The sequence below is a fragment of the Elephantulus edwardii genome, unplaced genomic scaffold, assembly GCF_000299155.1.
Source record: "Elephantulus edwardii isolate Elephantulus edwardi_28Jun2011 unplaced genomic scaffold, EleEdw1.0 scaffold00290, whole genome shotgun sequence".
Lineage (NCBI taxonomy): Eukaryota > Metazoa > Chordata > Mammalia > Macroscelidea > Macroscelididae > Elephantulus > Elephantulus edwardii.
Window position 1 is genome coordinate 2,103,531 of NW_006400040.1, and position 16,388 is coordinate 2,119,918.

Below are 16,388 nucleotides of genomic sequence, written 5' to 3' on the forward strand. Positions count from 1 at the left end.
TATCCCTATCAGCAAAGAGATGGGTAAACTGTTGTTACATGCAGGTATGATAGTGTACACAGAAAACCCCAATGACTCAACAATAACAACAACAACAAGAACCTGTTGGCGTTAGTATAACAATTTAGTAGAGTGGCAGGATACAAGATCAATATCCAAAAATCAGTGGGATTCCTCTACAGTAACAAAGAGAACTCAGAAAGAAATCAAGTATGCAATACCATTTACAATAGCCAAACACAAATTGAGATACTTGGGAGTGAACCTAACTAGAGACACAAAAGACCTATACAGAGAAAACTACAGACATTTTTGTAAGCTTCAATAAAAGACATAAATGGAAAAATAATCCCTGTTCATGGATAAGAAGACTCAATATTGTAAAAATGACAATCCTACCAAAAGCAATCTATATGTTCAACATAATCACAATATAGATATCAAATTCATTTTTCAAGGAGATCAAAAGGGAAATTACCAAATTTATTTGAGGAGGAATGAGATCCCAAATAAGCAAAATGAACAGGGAGACAGAGTACTCCCTGACTTCAAAACCTACTACACAGCAGGAGTAACCAAAACAGCTTGGTACTGGTACAATGACAGGCACATGAGTCAAATGAACAGAATTGAGAACCCAGAAATGGAACCCATCTATCTATGGGCAAATGATATTTGAAAAAAAAAAAAAAATCAAACCTATCAAATGGGGAAATGACAACCTCTTCAGCAGATGGTGCTAGCAAAACTGGGCTGCTACCTGCAGAAAGCTGACACAGGGCCCACATTTCACACCATACTAAAGATCAACTCAAGGTGGATCAGAGACCTGGAAATAAAGCTCCAAACCATAAAGTTCACAAGATACAAATTGGGACCAAGCTTAGAAGTCCTAGTCTATAGTATAAATGGACTGCCAAATACAGTGAGATATGCACAATCTGAAGAGTATAAAATTGATGAATGGAAACTTCTAAAGATAAAATCTCTGTTTGCATTAAAACCTTTTCCCAACAGGGTGAAAAGAAAACCTACTGACTCGGAACAAACATGTTGGCAACACCATCTCAGACAACGGTCTCATAATGAAAGTTTACAGAATATTCTTGGGTTTCCAGAAGAAAAAGACAGATAACCCAATTACAAAATGTGCAAAATAAGTTTCACAGAGGAAGACATTCAGATGGCCAACAGAAACATGAAGGAATGCTCAAAATCACTGTCAAGAAGAGAGACGCAAATCAAAACCACAATGAGATACCATCTCATTTCTGTAACAGTGGCAAAGTTTAACAGTACAGCAAGTAATAAATGTTGTAGAGGATGTGGGGAGATAGGAACTCTTATACATTGTGGGTGGGACTGTAAAATGGTACAACCACTCTGGAAGGTAGTTTGGTGCTTCCTCAAAAAACTGAACATAGACATTCATATGATCTAGCTATTTCACTACTGTGAATATACCCCAAGAAAATGAGAAGTGAGGCACAAACCAAGACTTGTAGTCCAATGTTCACAGTAGCATTATTCACCATAGCAAGAACATGGAAACAGCCCAAATGTCCACCCATAATGGAATGCATTAAGAAATTATGGTACATTCACACAATGGAATACTGTGCAGCATGGAGGAGCAATGATATTATAAATTACTACCTAATATGTGAGGGACTGGAGAACATTATGCTAAGTGAACTAACTCAGTTTCATAAAAACAAATACTGTATAAGACCATTACTATAGAACAAGTATGAAGATCCAAGCAGGGGAGAGGCATTCTAAATTACAGGATCACACAATTTGATGGGTGGAAGGATGAGGGGTGGGTAAAGGAAAAGGGAAATATCGGTATGAAAAACAATGTTTACGAACTTTATGAACTTTGTAAGCAGTCTTGTTTTTGTTGTTGTTGATTGTCATCAAGTTAAGCAAGACTCATTGCAACACTATGAACAAAAGGTCTGAAGCCTTTCTATTAACTATTGTGAAGCCTTTCTATAACCATTGTAATTTATCAAAGTTCAGAGTTTCCAAGGCATATTCTTTAGGAAATGGAGGCCACTCCTGCTTCCAAACCTGTCTTAAACTGGAAGCTCTACCACACACTCTTGACCATGAGTAATCGTTATGGCATTTGACACCCCAGTGGCACAAGGTTCAGCAGCACCTCCAGGTAACCTCAGTACAGCATATTGACAGAAGAGTACTGTACCACTTAGAAGAATGTTCCTCCAAAATATAAAAACAACCAACTTTTAAATACATAGGCCCTCCCAAGTTTTGCTGACTTTAAGAGGCTTAAATAAAAAAACAACAAAATTTTTTTCTAAAAAGTTTATCTAGCTTTTATTAAATTTACTGTTTCTGGCTTTTGAGAAAATCTAGCCTAAGACAACTGGTTGTTCACTGAAGCATTCAATAATTATGTTGTTGTTATTAGGTGTCTTCAAGCAGACTATTACTCATAGTGACCCTGTGAACAGAATTTAACCTTGGCTTGGGAGGGTGGAGGAACAGCACAGGAGGGGAAGGCCCTCTATGAGGTGGATTGATTCAGTGACTGGGGTAATCGGGAAGGGTGTGTCAGAGACAGTATGATTGGCACAGAAAAGAGCAGAGTTTAGGGCTGCTGTACACAGGATTGCTATGAGTCGCAAGTGACTCGACGGCACATAAAAACATTAACAACATATCCTCCACTTTGCTCACGATGTCTGTCATACTCAAGTCTAATGCTGCAGTGACTGTCAATCCATCTTGCTGAGGTCTGCCTTTTCTTTGTTGATCCTTTCTTTTCTAAGCAGAATGTCTTTTTACAGAAACTAGATTTCACATTACTTGGATCAACAATCAAAAGCCTTGGAACCAGCAGTCAGCAAATCAGAAGTATTACACTAGGGAAGTCGGAAGTCCGTTGTTGGTGACCTCTCCAGAATGCTGAAAAGCAATGATGTCAGTTTGAAGACTAAGGTGTGCCTGATTCAGGCAACTGCCATCTCAATCACTATGTACATATCAGAGAAATAGACAGAGGATAATGGTAACAGAAGAGCATACTCATAATAATGGATAAGGGTGCCTTTAAGTTGTGGGGCTGGAGAAGAGTACTGAATATTCCATGGACTGCCATGGAATAACAGATATGTCTTGGAAAAAGTGCAGCCAGTGCTCTTCGGAGACAAAGAAGACAAATCTTTGACTTTCATACTGTGGACAGGCAGCTAGACAAGGCTATTTCTTGGAAAGAGACATCATCTTAGAAAGATGGAGTCACTGAAGGAGAAGATCCCTCAATGAGATGAATTTAAAGGGTGACTTCAGCAATGGGCTCTAATGTGTCAGAGATGATGAGGATGGCACATGATAGGGTTCAGGTTGGCTGTTCACAGGGTCGTGATGAGTCATTCAAGACTTGACGGCACCTAACAATAAAATAAGTGCCCCCTGACAACAGGCCCAAAGTATATGACATCAAATTTAATTATCTTGCCCTTTAATACAGATTTATTTTGTTTTTGGCTGTCTGTGGGAATCAATACCACAATTCAAAGACATTGATTCTTCTTTGGTTTTCTATATTCCTTGTCAAACTTACACTTGTATACTAAATAACTGAAAATACCATGACAGAATATGAAATTATCCACTTGACTTCTAAAAACAGGATAAATTAGCAAATTCCTTAAGATAAGTGAAACCCTGGAATAGAATCTTTCTAAACAGTTTCACCATGTTATCATTGTTTTTATTAAGGGTATTCAATTTGGTACCAACTCATAATAGGAAACAATCCTCTAAAGAGAGCAGGGAAACACAGCATGGTTCAAAATCAGGAAACGAGTCCAACAGGGATGCATCCTGTCTCCACAGTTTTTCAATCTGTAAGCAGAATAGATCATTTGGCAAGCAGGGCTTTATGAGGAGGAATATGGTATTAGGATTGGAGGAAGACTCATCAACACCTACATTATGCACATGACACAACCTTGCTTGCTGAAACTGAAAAAGACCTGAAGCATTTGCTGCAGAAGGTCAAGGGCTGTAATCTTCAGTATAGACTGAAGCTTAACATCCAGAAGACAGAAATTCTTACCACTAGGCCTATTGGCAGCATCATGAGAGATGGAGAAAAGACTGAGGTCAGAAACAATTACGGCTTGTGTGGCTCCACAATCAACACTTTTAATACCAGCAGTAAGGAAATCAAAGGACTAGTTACATTGGGAAAATTGCCGTCCGGGACCTCTCCAAAGTGCTAAAAAGAAGTAATGTCAGTCTAGAGATTAAGTTGCACCTAATTCAGGCCATTGTCTTCGCTATTACTTGCTATGCATCAGAGAGGTGGACAATGACTAAGGATGACAGAAAAGAATTGATGCCTTCAGATTATGATGCTGGAGTAGAGTCTTATACAAACTATGGACTGCCAAAAGAAAAAAGAAAAAAAAAATAGGTCTGTCTTGGAGAGGGGGAAAACAAGTCTCTCCTTAGAAATTAGGATTTTGAAGCTCTGTCTCGTATACCTAGGCACATGGCCAGGAGAGACTGGTCTACGGAGAGGGACGTCATGTTTGGAAAGGTGGAGGGACAGAGCAGGAAAGGACGGCCCTGGAATGAGATGGATTTATACAGTGACTGGGTCAATGGTGGCTGGTGTGTCAGAATTACCGAGACTGGCTCAGAACAGGGCAGGGTTCACAGCTGCTGCACATAGGGGCACCATGAGTTACAGACAACTTGACAGCACATAACAACAAAACAGTGGTCTTATATACAAGAGAATGAAACAAAGATTGGTCCTGTGCATCTTTATAATTATTGCTGTACTTGAACACTAACTATGTTGTAGTTCCTTTGGCAACACATCTCATTAAGAGCCTTCCTTTCTAACTGACCTTTTCTGTTAGACTCTCTTGATAACATGCCCAAAGAATATGAGATAAAGCTTCACCATGCTCACTTCATAAATTTTTCACTGGTCAATTATTTCAGACCTAAAACTAAAACTCACTGTCATGAAGTGGCAACCAGCTGACCCTCCACTGGGTTTCTGAGTTTGTAAATGGCATGGGTAGAGATTACTAATCTTTCTATCTCAGAGTGTGGTGGATTTGAATCACCAAAGAGACATGGTTTTTGAATTAGTAGTGTTATCTCCCTTGGGACCAAAAGTGCTGACTAATTCTGTTTCCTTATCTATCTTAGTCTGGAAGCTCTGCTGAAACCTTTTCATCAGAGGAAACCCTTCTAGTATTTGGCATACCAGTGGTATAGCTTCCAGCATTAGAACAATACACAGCTACCATATTACAAAAGACTGACATATGCAGTAAAGTGGAAGAAATCACCTCTCTTGAGTTTCCTGGTTCTGAGCTGGTGGCAAAGGTAGAGTGGGAAAGTTGTTGTGTTGTTGTTGTTAGGTGCCATCGAGTCATAGACAACTCACGGAAACCCTATGAACGAAAGGCCTGAGCATTGTTCATAGAGTTTCCAGAGGCAAGCCATTTCAGAAGTGGATGCCACTCCTGCTTCCAGGCTTGTTTTAATCGAAAAGCTCCAGCAAACATTGTCCCCAATGGGTAACTATTATCACATTTGGCACATCAGTGTCACAGTGTTCAGCATCACAGCAACCACGAGTTCCTCTGTACAGCAATGCACAGTATACCACCTAGAAGAATGTTGGACAGAGAAACAATTTGAACCAGGCCTGAGGGTCTGTCAAATGGGAAGGTAAAGAAATATGAAAGGTAGATCAATAGTAATTCATTATATAAAATACAGTGTATATGAATGATTACGTGAAACAATGTAAATGAGATTGTATAAAGCATAATGTAAATGAATTAATGCTTGTAAACAAAAGAATAGGTTTGAGGCATTGAACATCAATTATCAAAGAATCAGATGAGTTGTAGGATGACATTCATTAAGAGTGCAAAAGGTCATTACAAAGGCAGAGGAGTAAGAAAACCAAAAATGGATGTCAGGAGAGACTATGAAAATTATGCTAGAATATCGAGAAGCCAAAACAAAAGGAAGAGATGATGAAGCAAAACAGTTGAACAGAAGCTTGCAAAGGAGAATTTGAAAAGACAAAACAAAGTATGGAATGTGCACAGAGCTAGAATTGAAGAATAAAAAGGGAAGATCTCATTTTGGCATTTCTCAAGCTGAAAGAACTAAAAAACAAATTCTAGTCTCGAGTTACAAAATACTGAATAATTCAGGAATCATTAAAATAAGAAGGAGGGAATACCAGAAAGAACTGGCTGACACTGAATATTATTATCATAGTGACTAATATGGCCAGGAGGGACCTATTCTTGGAGACCATTATCATGCTCAGAAGGGTGGAGGGCCAGTGCAGGAGAGGAAGACCCCACATGAGATGGACTGATATAGTAACTAGGGCAATGGGGGTAGGTGTGTTGGAGTCAGAGAGACTGGGTCAAGACAGGGAAGGCTTCAGAGCTGTTATACATAGGGTCACTATGAGTCACAGGCAATTCGATGTCACCTAACAAGAACAACTATAAGGGTCTCTGGTGGTCTAGTGATAAAAAACTGGGCTGCATTCCAATCTCAAAAGGATAATGTTCAAATTTACCAGTTACTAAATGGGATTAATTGCCACTGAAAACCCGCTGGAGGGTCAGCTACGGATTTATTTCACTCAACGGCAAACAAGAGTGGCTAATATTTGTTGCATAAATGAATAAACGAGTGAATGACTCTTAATGTTATTCTAAGAGATAACAAGTCTGCTTATTTTTTGGCAAAAGAAGATACAGAGGTAAATGTACACAGGTAGAAAAGAGCAGTCATTTATCATCTTAAAATATTCTTGACCTGCTGAGTCTCAATGCCCAACCTAATAGGCAAAACTGCACTAACACTCATTCAGTTATCTATGATTATACTTGCTCCTTACCACACCATAAACTTTTCTTCTTTGAAGGGTGAATAAATGGCTAAAATGTTATCATGAATTTTCAGGATATGTGTTCTACCAGTTTTGAAATATCCCATTCAGGGGGAAGTTGGGGGGGGGGTGCGTGGGGAAGAAAGAATATTTAATGACAAAGAGTGGATAAATAATAGAAATAGATATAAATTTCTCTTATTTGTTTTCCTTTAGTAATAGTGCTGTCAATATTTTCATATTAAGCATCAAATCAGTTTCTCATTAATGGTGGCCTTAGTGCTTGAGAGTACACCATTAGAGTAGGATTCACCTTACTTGGTAAATTTTGAAGTTCATTAAGTATTTTGTTTTCTTTCATGGTATTATTTTCCATTTATGATTTATACCACCATACTTACTGGCCTTCAGTTAGCGTCAGTGTCATTTTTATTTTGCTTGTGACTAAGAGGCATCATCAATTTAACCATTAACTGTTAAGCAGCAACCAATCCAACAATTCAAGTTTTCAGGATTCCACAAATATATGTGAAAAACCATGTATATTAACTGCACAGTCAAGGTTTTATATGCTAATTTTACCTTTGAATACAAATTTTTTTGCTGCTCTTCTTATACCACTTCTCTCACTTGGCAGTGTAGTTGGATGATATTCACCAGTTTGTTTATAATATGAAATCTGCTTAAGATGAAGTTCACCATTTTTCCCACTCCGGACCATCTTTAACCTAGGGAAAAAAGTATTTAAAAATAGAATTTGAATTAGCTCATTCAGTTTCTATTTCATTTCAAGCTTCTGCTTACATAGAACATTAGCCTTCCTAGAATATTATCTGAGGAGGATAATTGTAGTTCAGAAAAGGAATAGAATGATGTATAAAAAGGAAAATATTCAAATGCTATTTTTGAGATACATCAGGACTAATTATCTTGTCTCTTTCCATATGAAAAGAAATGCTGAAATTTTCCACATACTTAATAAAGAAAAGGAAATGAACAAGAATACTTCGAAAAATCTTGCTTCAAGTCTCTTCCACTGCCATCACTTGAAATGTTATTTATATAAGATGGTTTTGTTATGTGACAAAAACATTTTAATAGGTTAAAAAAGGTAGTCTTCAATATAGATTGAAGCTAAACATCAAAAAGACAAAGATTCTCACCACTGGCCCAATTGGCAACTTCATGATGGATGAAGAAGAGACTGATGCTGTTAACAATTTCTGCTTGCTAGGCTCCACAATCAACACTCTTCACACCAGCAGTCAGGAAAACAAAAGATGAACTGCATTGGTAAAGTTGGTCATCAGGGACCACTCTAAAGGGCTGGGGAGCAAATGATGTCAGTCTAGAGACTAAGGTGTGTTTGATTTATAGGCCACAGTCTTTGCAAATTACATGCTATGCATCAGACAGCCAGACAATGACTAAGGATGACAGAAGAATTGATGCCTTTGAGTTGTGATGCTGGAGAAGAACATATTCTGGATTGCCAAGAAAACAAATAGCTCTGTCCTGGAGAGGGTGAAACCAAGTTTCTCCTTGGAGGTACACTCTGGGCATATGGCCATAGGGAACTAGTCCTTGGAGAACAGCATGCTTGGAAGGGTGGAGGGACAGCGAAGGAGAGAAAGATCTCAGATGAGATGGACTGACAGAGTAACTGGGACAATGGGATTACGCATGTTGGAGTCAGTGAGACTGGCTCAGGATAGGGCAGAGTTCAGAACTATCGTACACAGAGTTGCTATGAGTCACTCGCCCCAAGCAGCTTCCTGTTGGCAGTGGTGAATGCCTTGGCTTTGGGCTCCTGGTTGTGGTCAGCCCATCACTGAGTGGCATATGTACTCCCTATCCTTTGTCATAGCCTCTGGCTCCCAGCTCCGGGGCTATGTGCCCAGGGCCCCAAAATCAAAGATGCAGACTATGCCAGTGTGAAGACCTCAGCTCTGATTGTATATGGAGACCAGGACTCCATGGGCCAGACCAGCTTTGAGAACTTGAAGCAGATTCCCAACCACACTGGGTCATGGAGGGGGCCAGGCACCCCTGTTACCTGGACAAGTCTGAAGAGTGGCACTCGGGGCTGCTAGGCTTCCTGGAGGGCCTGGAATGAAGCCCAACCTGCTGATGGGAGTGGGCCACCTGTCTGCCTTGGGCTTTCTCTCTCTCCCCTTTCATGGGCTCTAGCTCAGGCCTATGCAACAGGTATGTGAGATCTGTCTTCTTGCCTCTCTGCCCATCTGGGTTCTTACCTGTTGGGGTCTGTCTGTTTCTCTCTCTCTCTTTCTCTTGCAGTGAGAAGCTGAGGGGGTGAAGCCCAGGGAAAAGTTTAGGGATCAAGGAACATAATCTGGTGTTGGATAATCCATGAGACAAGTTTCTCCTCCTTCCCCTATTAGGACCAGTCTCCCTCTCCCAACAGTCTTTTCTGCTGCTTGATGGGCCAGTCACCCGCACAGAGCCCAGACTGCACATACATACATGCCCACAATTATGCTCTGACATTTAGAGCCACCCACATTCACAAATATGACCATTCCCTTGGGAGTAGCCAGAGCTGGACACACATGTGCAGCCACGCATGCGTGCACACACCTACTCTCTGGGTCTCCACACAAGTACTAGGACAGGCACTTAACTGATGTAATTCTGTGCCCCTCTCCACTGTCTGGAAGGGCAGGGAGCCCAGGCCAGCTCTAGGAGGAGACCCTCTACCAGTGTATGGTGTGCTCAGCCCTTGGCTTCCCTCACCTTATGACTGCATTAATCTAAGCCCAAAATAGCTCCCCAAAAGGACAAGGCTTCCCCCCTAGATCTTTCTGCTTTCCCCTTTCCATCTGAGTGCTTCTCCCTTTCCCTGGTTTTGCAGCCAGGCTTATTTCCTGCTCTGAGGCTTGAAGGCTAGACCAAGTGGAGGTCAGTGAAATAAAGTGATGCAATTAGAAAAAAACAAAACCAAAAAACCAACAACAAAGAGTAGGAGAAAAGATAATTTTATATTGCTACAAAATGTATACATGGTAAATTGCAAATTTAAAAACAAAGACCAGTAGTTATTCACATGGAAACTTATACTATGTAAATGCTAAAAAAGCAATCAATATAGAGAGATTCTTTTACTCTGACAAACTTCATATACCCATCTTTTCTTGAACAGGAGTGTTTTTAATCATGCATATACTTTCTCTGTTATGAAGCATAATCCGACTATAGATTTTTCACTCTACAAAGTATGTCCTGCAAGAGTGTGGTATACAGATGGGGGTTAAAAGGTGGGAGGGTCAGTACAGATAACCTATAATATGACTGTATAATTTAGAGCAACATATGATACTATATCAAGGAAGTATCAGTGGAAATGGATAAATGTTCTAAGAATTATACCTAGTTGACAGAATGTGGAGAGTGAATACACTGATATTACTTCTGAAATCCTACTCTAGGGAGAAAGATACTAGTATTGACTACATTGCATTTAGTTCATGGATGTACCCATTATATATTAGGGCAGTGGAAGACGGATCAAATGAAAACCTTAAGAGAACTGGTCATCAAAACACATATTCATGAATTCACTTATTTCTTAATTTTTTTTCTAACCAAATCTTTCCTCCTTGAGTCATCTGTGCACCCCTTTCATGTTGTACCCAGAGTAATATATACTGGCTTAGCATAAAATCTCTGGAAGTATATTGTACCTCTTTATCTCTTTTCCAAATATACTACAAATTCTTCAAGGTTTTGTATAAAAAAGAACAAGGGCCATGTGGGCATAGCCATATCTGACTTTTACAAATTCACAAAGAGGACTGTCCCTATCAACACCACCACTGCAAAACCAATTCCTATAAAGTTAGACATGTCCTTCACACTCCCACACCTTTTTCTACTCATCTCAATACCAATTTGGATACCGGCCACAGCAACTTAAGTAATACAGAGTTCTTAGAAAAGGTTGATTTATACAAGAAATACAGTATCTCAAGTGATGGTTTCAATAGCAGTAGAGCAAGAAATGTGGAAATCAGACAGCAACAGGACCTGGCATAGTCATTGAGAAATTTAGCAAATGTGAACTGTGAAAGCAAGGAGCTACAGGACAGTTGCTTTATTTAATAATACTTCTCATTCTTTATGAAGAGAAAGATTTCTCTTGCAGATGAACATTTTAGAACCTCTTTCATTAAGGAGTTCTGGTGGTATAGTTGTTAAAAGAATTTGCTAACTTAAGAGGTTGGCAGTTCAAATCCAACAGCACCTTTGCAGGAGGAAAATGAAGCAATCAGCTTCTGTACAGATGTATGGTCTTAGAAAGCCTAAGGCTAACAACTCTAATCTGCCCCAAAGGGTTGCTAGTTGGAATTGACTCAAGGGCAGTGGTTTGGTTTTTTCCTCTTTTTTGTTTAAATGTGGTTAATGTTTAATAATAATCATGCTTATTTATGATGTTTTACTGCTAACACCAAAGTCCAGATGACTCAAGTTGTACAATTTATAATGAGTTTATAATCTTGTGAAATTCTGAACTGCTGACCCTGTCAGTATAGAGAACGTTTATAACAGAGAAATGAAGCACACAAAAATGAAAAATTAGTTGGAAAAAAAATGTATAGTTTTTTAAGAAAGAAGTTAAGAGTTTACTCATATTTGCTATTTTTATTCTGGAAGCACTTAAAGAAGGAGAAGTTATTTTCTTTTCAAAGTATTTTTACAGGTTGGTCTCTAGAAGTAGTTAAAATGTGAAAACAGCTGTTGAGAAAATTCTAATGGTCAGAAAAGAAGGTAAATTTGAAAAAAGCTTCTTATATTCAAAGACTGTTGTTGTGTTGTTATGTACTGTTGAGTTGCCTGTAACTCATAGCAAAACTATGAACAACAGCTCTGACCCCTGTCCTATCCTGGGCCAATCTGTCTTTGACACACCTGTCTCTATTATCCCAGTATCTGTGCCAATTCATCTCATCCAGGGTCATCCTCTCCTGTGCTGTCCCTCCACTCTTCCAAATATGATGTCCTTTTCCAGGGAGTGATCCCTCCTTGCAACATGCCCAAGTATGTGAGAGGGAGCTTCAAAATCCTTGCCTAAAAGGAGAAACGTGGTTTCACCATCTCCAAGACAGACTTTTTCTCTTGGGAGTCCACAGTATGTTTAATACTCTTCTCCAGGACAACAACTCAAAGGCATCAATTCTTCTTCTGTTATTCTTTTTCATTATCCAGTTCTCTGATGCATAGGAAGTAACTGCAAGCACAATGGCCTGGATCAGGTGTACCTTAGCCCCTAAACTGACATCTTTGCACTTCAGCACTCTGGATGGGTGGCTGACAGCCGACTTTCCTAAACCAATTTGTCTTTTGATTTCCTGGCTGCTTGGTTGTGTTGACTGGGGACCTGAGCAAGTTAACAAATTCTTTAAAACAACTATACCACCAGAACTCCTTAATGAAAAGAGGTTCTAAAATGTTCATCTGTAAGAGAAATCTTTTTCTTCATAAAGAATTTGAGAAGTATTATTTCATAAAGCAACTGTCCTGTAGCTCCTTGCTTTCACAGAAATTGTTAAGAACTTCAATCTCTTCTCCATCTATCATAGAGCTGCCAATTGGTTCAGTGGTAAGAATCTTTGTTTTCTTAATGTTGAGCTTCAATCCATATAGAAGACTTTTCACAAATTTTTCTTAATTATCTGTGTACTAAAATAAGTAACAGCAAGAAAAAGTACTGGAGGTAGCTGATTATACCTTGTAGCTTTCTAAGATGAATGTCAGGGTCATATTTGGTTGAGTTTCTTATTCTATTTTCCTTGTTGTTGTTTTGTTATGTGCCGTTGAGTTGTCTGTGACTCAGAGTGACCCTTTGTAAAACAACCCTAAAACCTGCTCTATTCCTTGCCAATTTTACTGTCTCTGACACACCTATCTCCATTATCCCAGTGATTGAATCAATCCACCTCATCCACTGTCTTCCTCTCCTGTCTCTCTACCCTCGCAAGCATGACATCCCTCTACAAAGACTGATCCCGCCTTGCAACATGTACAAAGTGTGTCAGATGAAACTTCAGAATTTTTGCCTCCAAGGAGCAGCCTGTCTTCACCCTCTCCAGGATGAACTTGTTTTTCTCTTAGCAGTCCATGGTATATTTAATACTCTTCTCCAGCACCACAGCTCAAAGGCATCTACTCTCCTATCATACCTAGTCACTGTCCAGCTCTCTGATGCACAGCAAGTAATTGCAAAGACCATGACCTGTATCAGGCACACCTTAGTCTCCAGACTGACATCGTTGCTCTTCAGTACTTTGAAGAAGTCTCAGACAGTTGACTTTCCCAGTGCAGTTCATCTTTTAATTTCCCGGTTGCTGGTACCAAGAGTGCTGATTGTAGGGCCAAGCAAACTGAAGCTGTCAGCAATCTCAATCTCTTCACTACCTATCATGATGCTGCCTAGTGGTGAGAATCTTTGTTTTCTTGATGTTGAGCTTCAATCTAAATTCCTTACACAATATTAAGTAAAATCATCAGATATTTGCATAAATATTTATTTGCTTAATTCCTCTGGTAATTCGTATGTGTACTAAAATTAAGCAGTTTAGTAGAATTTTAAGTAAAAGTAAATTCTGTTCTACCAAAAGCAAAACCAGACAAGGTTACCAAACTTAGGCTCAAAATAGTAGTACATGTTTCCATGTAATACTTTACATATGTAATCTTTTAACACACACATTAATTTTTTTTTTTTTTTGTCTTGGCATCAAATTTTGACTCCGACCGTTTTTTTCCCCTAATTTCCAAAAATACATGTGTACAATTTTAGGCGATGTTGTCAAAGGCTAGGAAATCTACTACAGATACTCCAAAAATGTGTCATTTCAGTGTATGACTGAAATAAAAATGCCTTGTATATTACTAAGCTCTTGTGGCCTAGTGGTAAGGAGCTATAATGCCAACCCAAAGGGTCAATGAGAGAAAATGAACAATTTCCTCCAAAGAGATTAAAATAACTTAGGAAAACCTGCCAGACGGTTTGCTGTAAATTGATTCTGACTCGATGGTATAATCATTAAACATACAGGGAAAGAAACATGAGAGAAATATTCCATTTTGCAAATTATTTTTCTACTTTGGCTCAAAAATGATCATTTAAAGGAAAATCACTCTGCTGATAAAAGTGTTTACTTTTCCTTTAAAAACTTGAAAATGTGTTACAAGACTGGCTTTGAGTCTGCACGGGGTCAAAGAGCAACATTCCAAATTAAATAACAACAATAAGATAGGACAGCTAACGATATGAGAAAACAAAGAGGCAAATGTTTTAGGGTTGGCCAAATGACATAGTCAGTATTTTAATTGCTCCATGGATGGGAATCCCAGAAGCCACTTTAGATGTGAAGGAAGCATTTCTACACCTGGTTTAATGGCTCTTAAGGACACGATCTTGTTAAACTCAACATAAGCACGAAAAAGATTAGGTCAAAGTCAGTAGTTACACAAAGTAACATCTATGCTTCGCAAGAGCACTCGCCCCTTAGGGTTAGCTCCCAAGGAATGCAGCAACGCCCAAGGCCCTCAAGCTTCAAGGGCGCCTGCGCAATTGACTCCAGGACAGTCAAATCCTTCCTAAGGCTGTCGAAGTGAAAGGTTTTGAAATTATTGTCAAATCACTCTTTACGTTAAAATTCAGAAGTTACGACACCGCACATGACAGCGACCACTCACCAAGGTGGTCCTTAAGGCAAACGACAGGATTTATGCTTCCTCTCGCGACTTATCTGGTGCTACCGGAAGCCGAATTACCCGGATTGTTAAAGGGAACGTGCCTCCGAGGACAGTAGAGAGCTGGTCAGGAAAGGGCGGAGCGTTTGGCTCTTGCCGGAAACCGGTCTGCCCGGTGGGGTATTTGAGTGATACCTGAGGGTGGCGGCGAAGAGGCGTGGCCAAGATTCGCGGGCTGAAGTAGTTCTTTGAGATACTTCTGATTATTCAACTGTTACTGAAAGAAGACCCATGTCTGCACAGTGTTCTTGATAAGCACCTTTTGCCTCCCGTCAGCCCACGAGTTGAAAGGGAAAACCAAGACCTGAATGGGCACAACCAGCTGGCGTGATGACCGCAGTCGTGGCAGGTGAGATCTGCGACCGGAGGAGAAGCTGAGATGCAGAACCTTGTGCGCTCCAGGGTGGTTTGTGGCTGCTGCTGAACAGTTCTCCCTCTGCCTAGATGCGCGCTCCGGAGGGACATGTGCGGAAGTCAATGACAGCGTGGTCTGGGAGGAGTGGCACAGTTTATCTGTGAGCGTCGGTTTAGCGTCTTGATTTCCATTCTCTTTCTCCCTCATTCTTTTACCTTTTTTAGGCTTTTTAGTTAGTGACTGCAGAGCTTTCAGTTCTACCAGAAGGGAACAACCGAGTTCATTAGGCTACTGTCTTGCTCCACCAAAGTGGGCAGCTGAATTTGGAGATTTCTGTGGATCGGGAAGACTTCTTTTAGTATTTTTCCTCTAGTCGCTGCCTCCATTGTCATTTAAAAGAACAAAAGGCTTGATACGCTGCAATTACCCTTACAGATGGAGGCTCCTGGCCCGTATAGCACCTGCCAGTTGGAGGATATTGTATTTGCATCTGCTTTGAGGGAAAAGCTCCAAGAATAGTGATTATTGCATCTTTTCCACTAGGTTTTCTATAACTTACAGGGAATTTGTGGTTAATAGTTGTGTTGTTTTAGCATTCTGGAAGCTTAGCTGGTGGAAGTAGGAAGCAGGAAGCATGGTTGATTAGAGTATCTTTGCTTTGCATCAGGACAGCGTCTTATTTTTTCTCCTGGAATTTTTTTTTTTTTTTTTTATGAAATACCCAGGGATCTTTTGTTTCTGCCCGATAAAATAATGATATCTGCTGCGAACTGAGTCCTTATTTTCTCCTTGCACGTCCATGAGGGAAATTAAATCATTATCACAATTTTACTGGATCAGAAACAGGCTTAGGTTAACTTACTCAAGTTATGTTACTAGAAAACCTTTGAAACTATTAGAAACCAAATCCGTCCATCTTGGTTCCAAAGCTAGCATCTTAACTGTTATTACCATAGTTCTCTATTATCTCGCTAATGTTTTTAGCAGTTGAAACTACTTAGTTATTAAAAAGTTTATGTGCCAGTTTATATATTGAGCAAAAGACGTAGACATGATCCTTGTTTTCCCAGAGCATCAGCAAAGTGATACAGAATTATTTCAGAATTCACAATACTAACAGACATGATCCTTGTTTTCCCAGCATCAACAAAGTGATACAGAATTAAGTAGTTCAGAATTCACAATGCTAACTGCAGCACTAGGTTAGTTTAAAACAATTAATTAAACTAATAATGTGTTGTTATGCATCATCAAGTCGCCTGTGACTGGCAGTGACCTTACTAGACCCTGCCTTATCTTGAGCCAGTCTCACAGTTTGATACACTTACTGCT

At 39.6% G+C, this 16,388-nt stretch overlaps 1 protein-coding gene across 1 annotated transcript in view; it reads right to left on the reverse strand.

Moving 5' to 3' along the window:
* The window catches only part of GIN1 (gypsy retrotransposon integrase 1), a 52,700-nt gene extending 37,992 nt beyond the window's left edge, over positions 1-14,708 (reverse strand). The window contains exons 1-2 of the mRNA XM_006900680.1: positions 14,645-14,708; positions 7,508-7,653 (exon numbers count right to left, since the gene is read on the reverse strand). Coding sequence (XP_006900742.1) covers positions 7,508-7,646 — 139 coding nt within the window. The 5' untranslated portion in view covers positions 7,647-7,653; positions 14,645-14,708. The remainder of the gene's footprint in view (positions 1-7,507; positions 7,654-14,644) is intronic.
* Between the last annotated feature and the right edge of the window lie 1,680 nt (positions 14,709-16,388).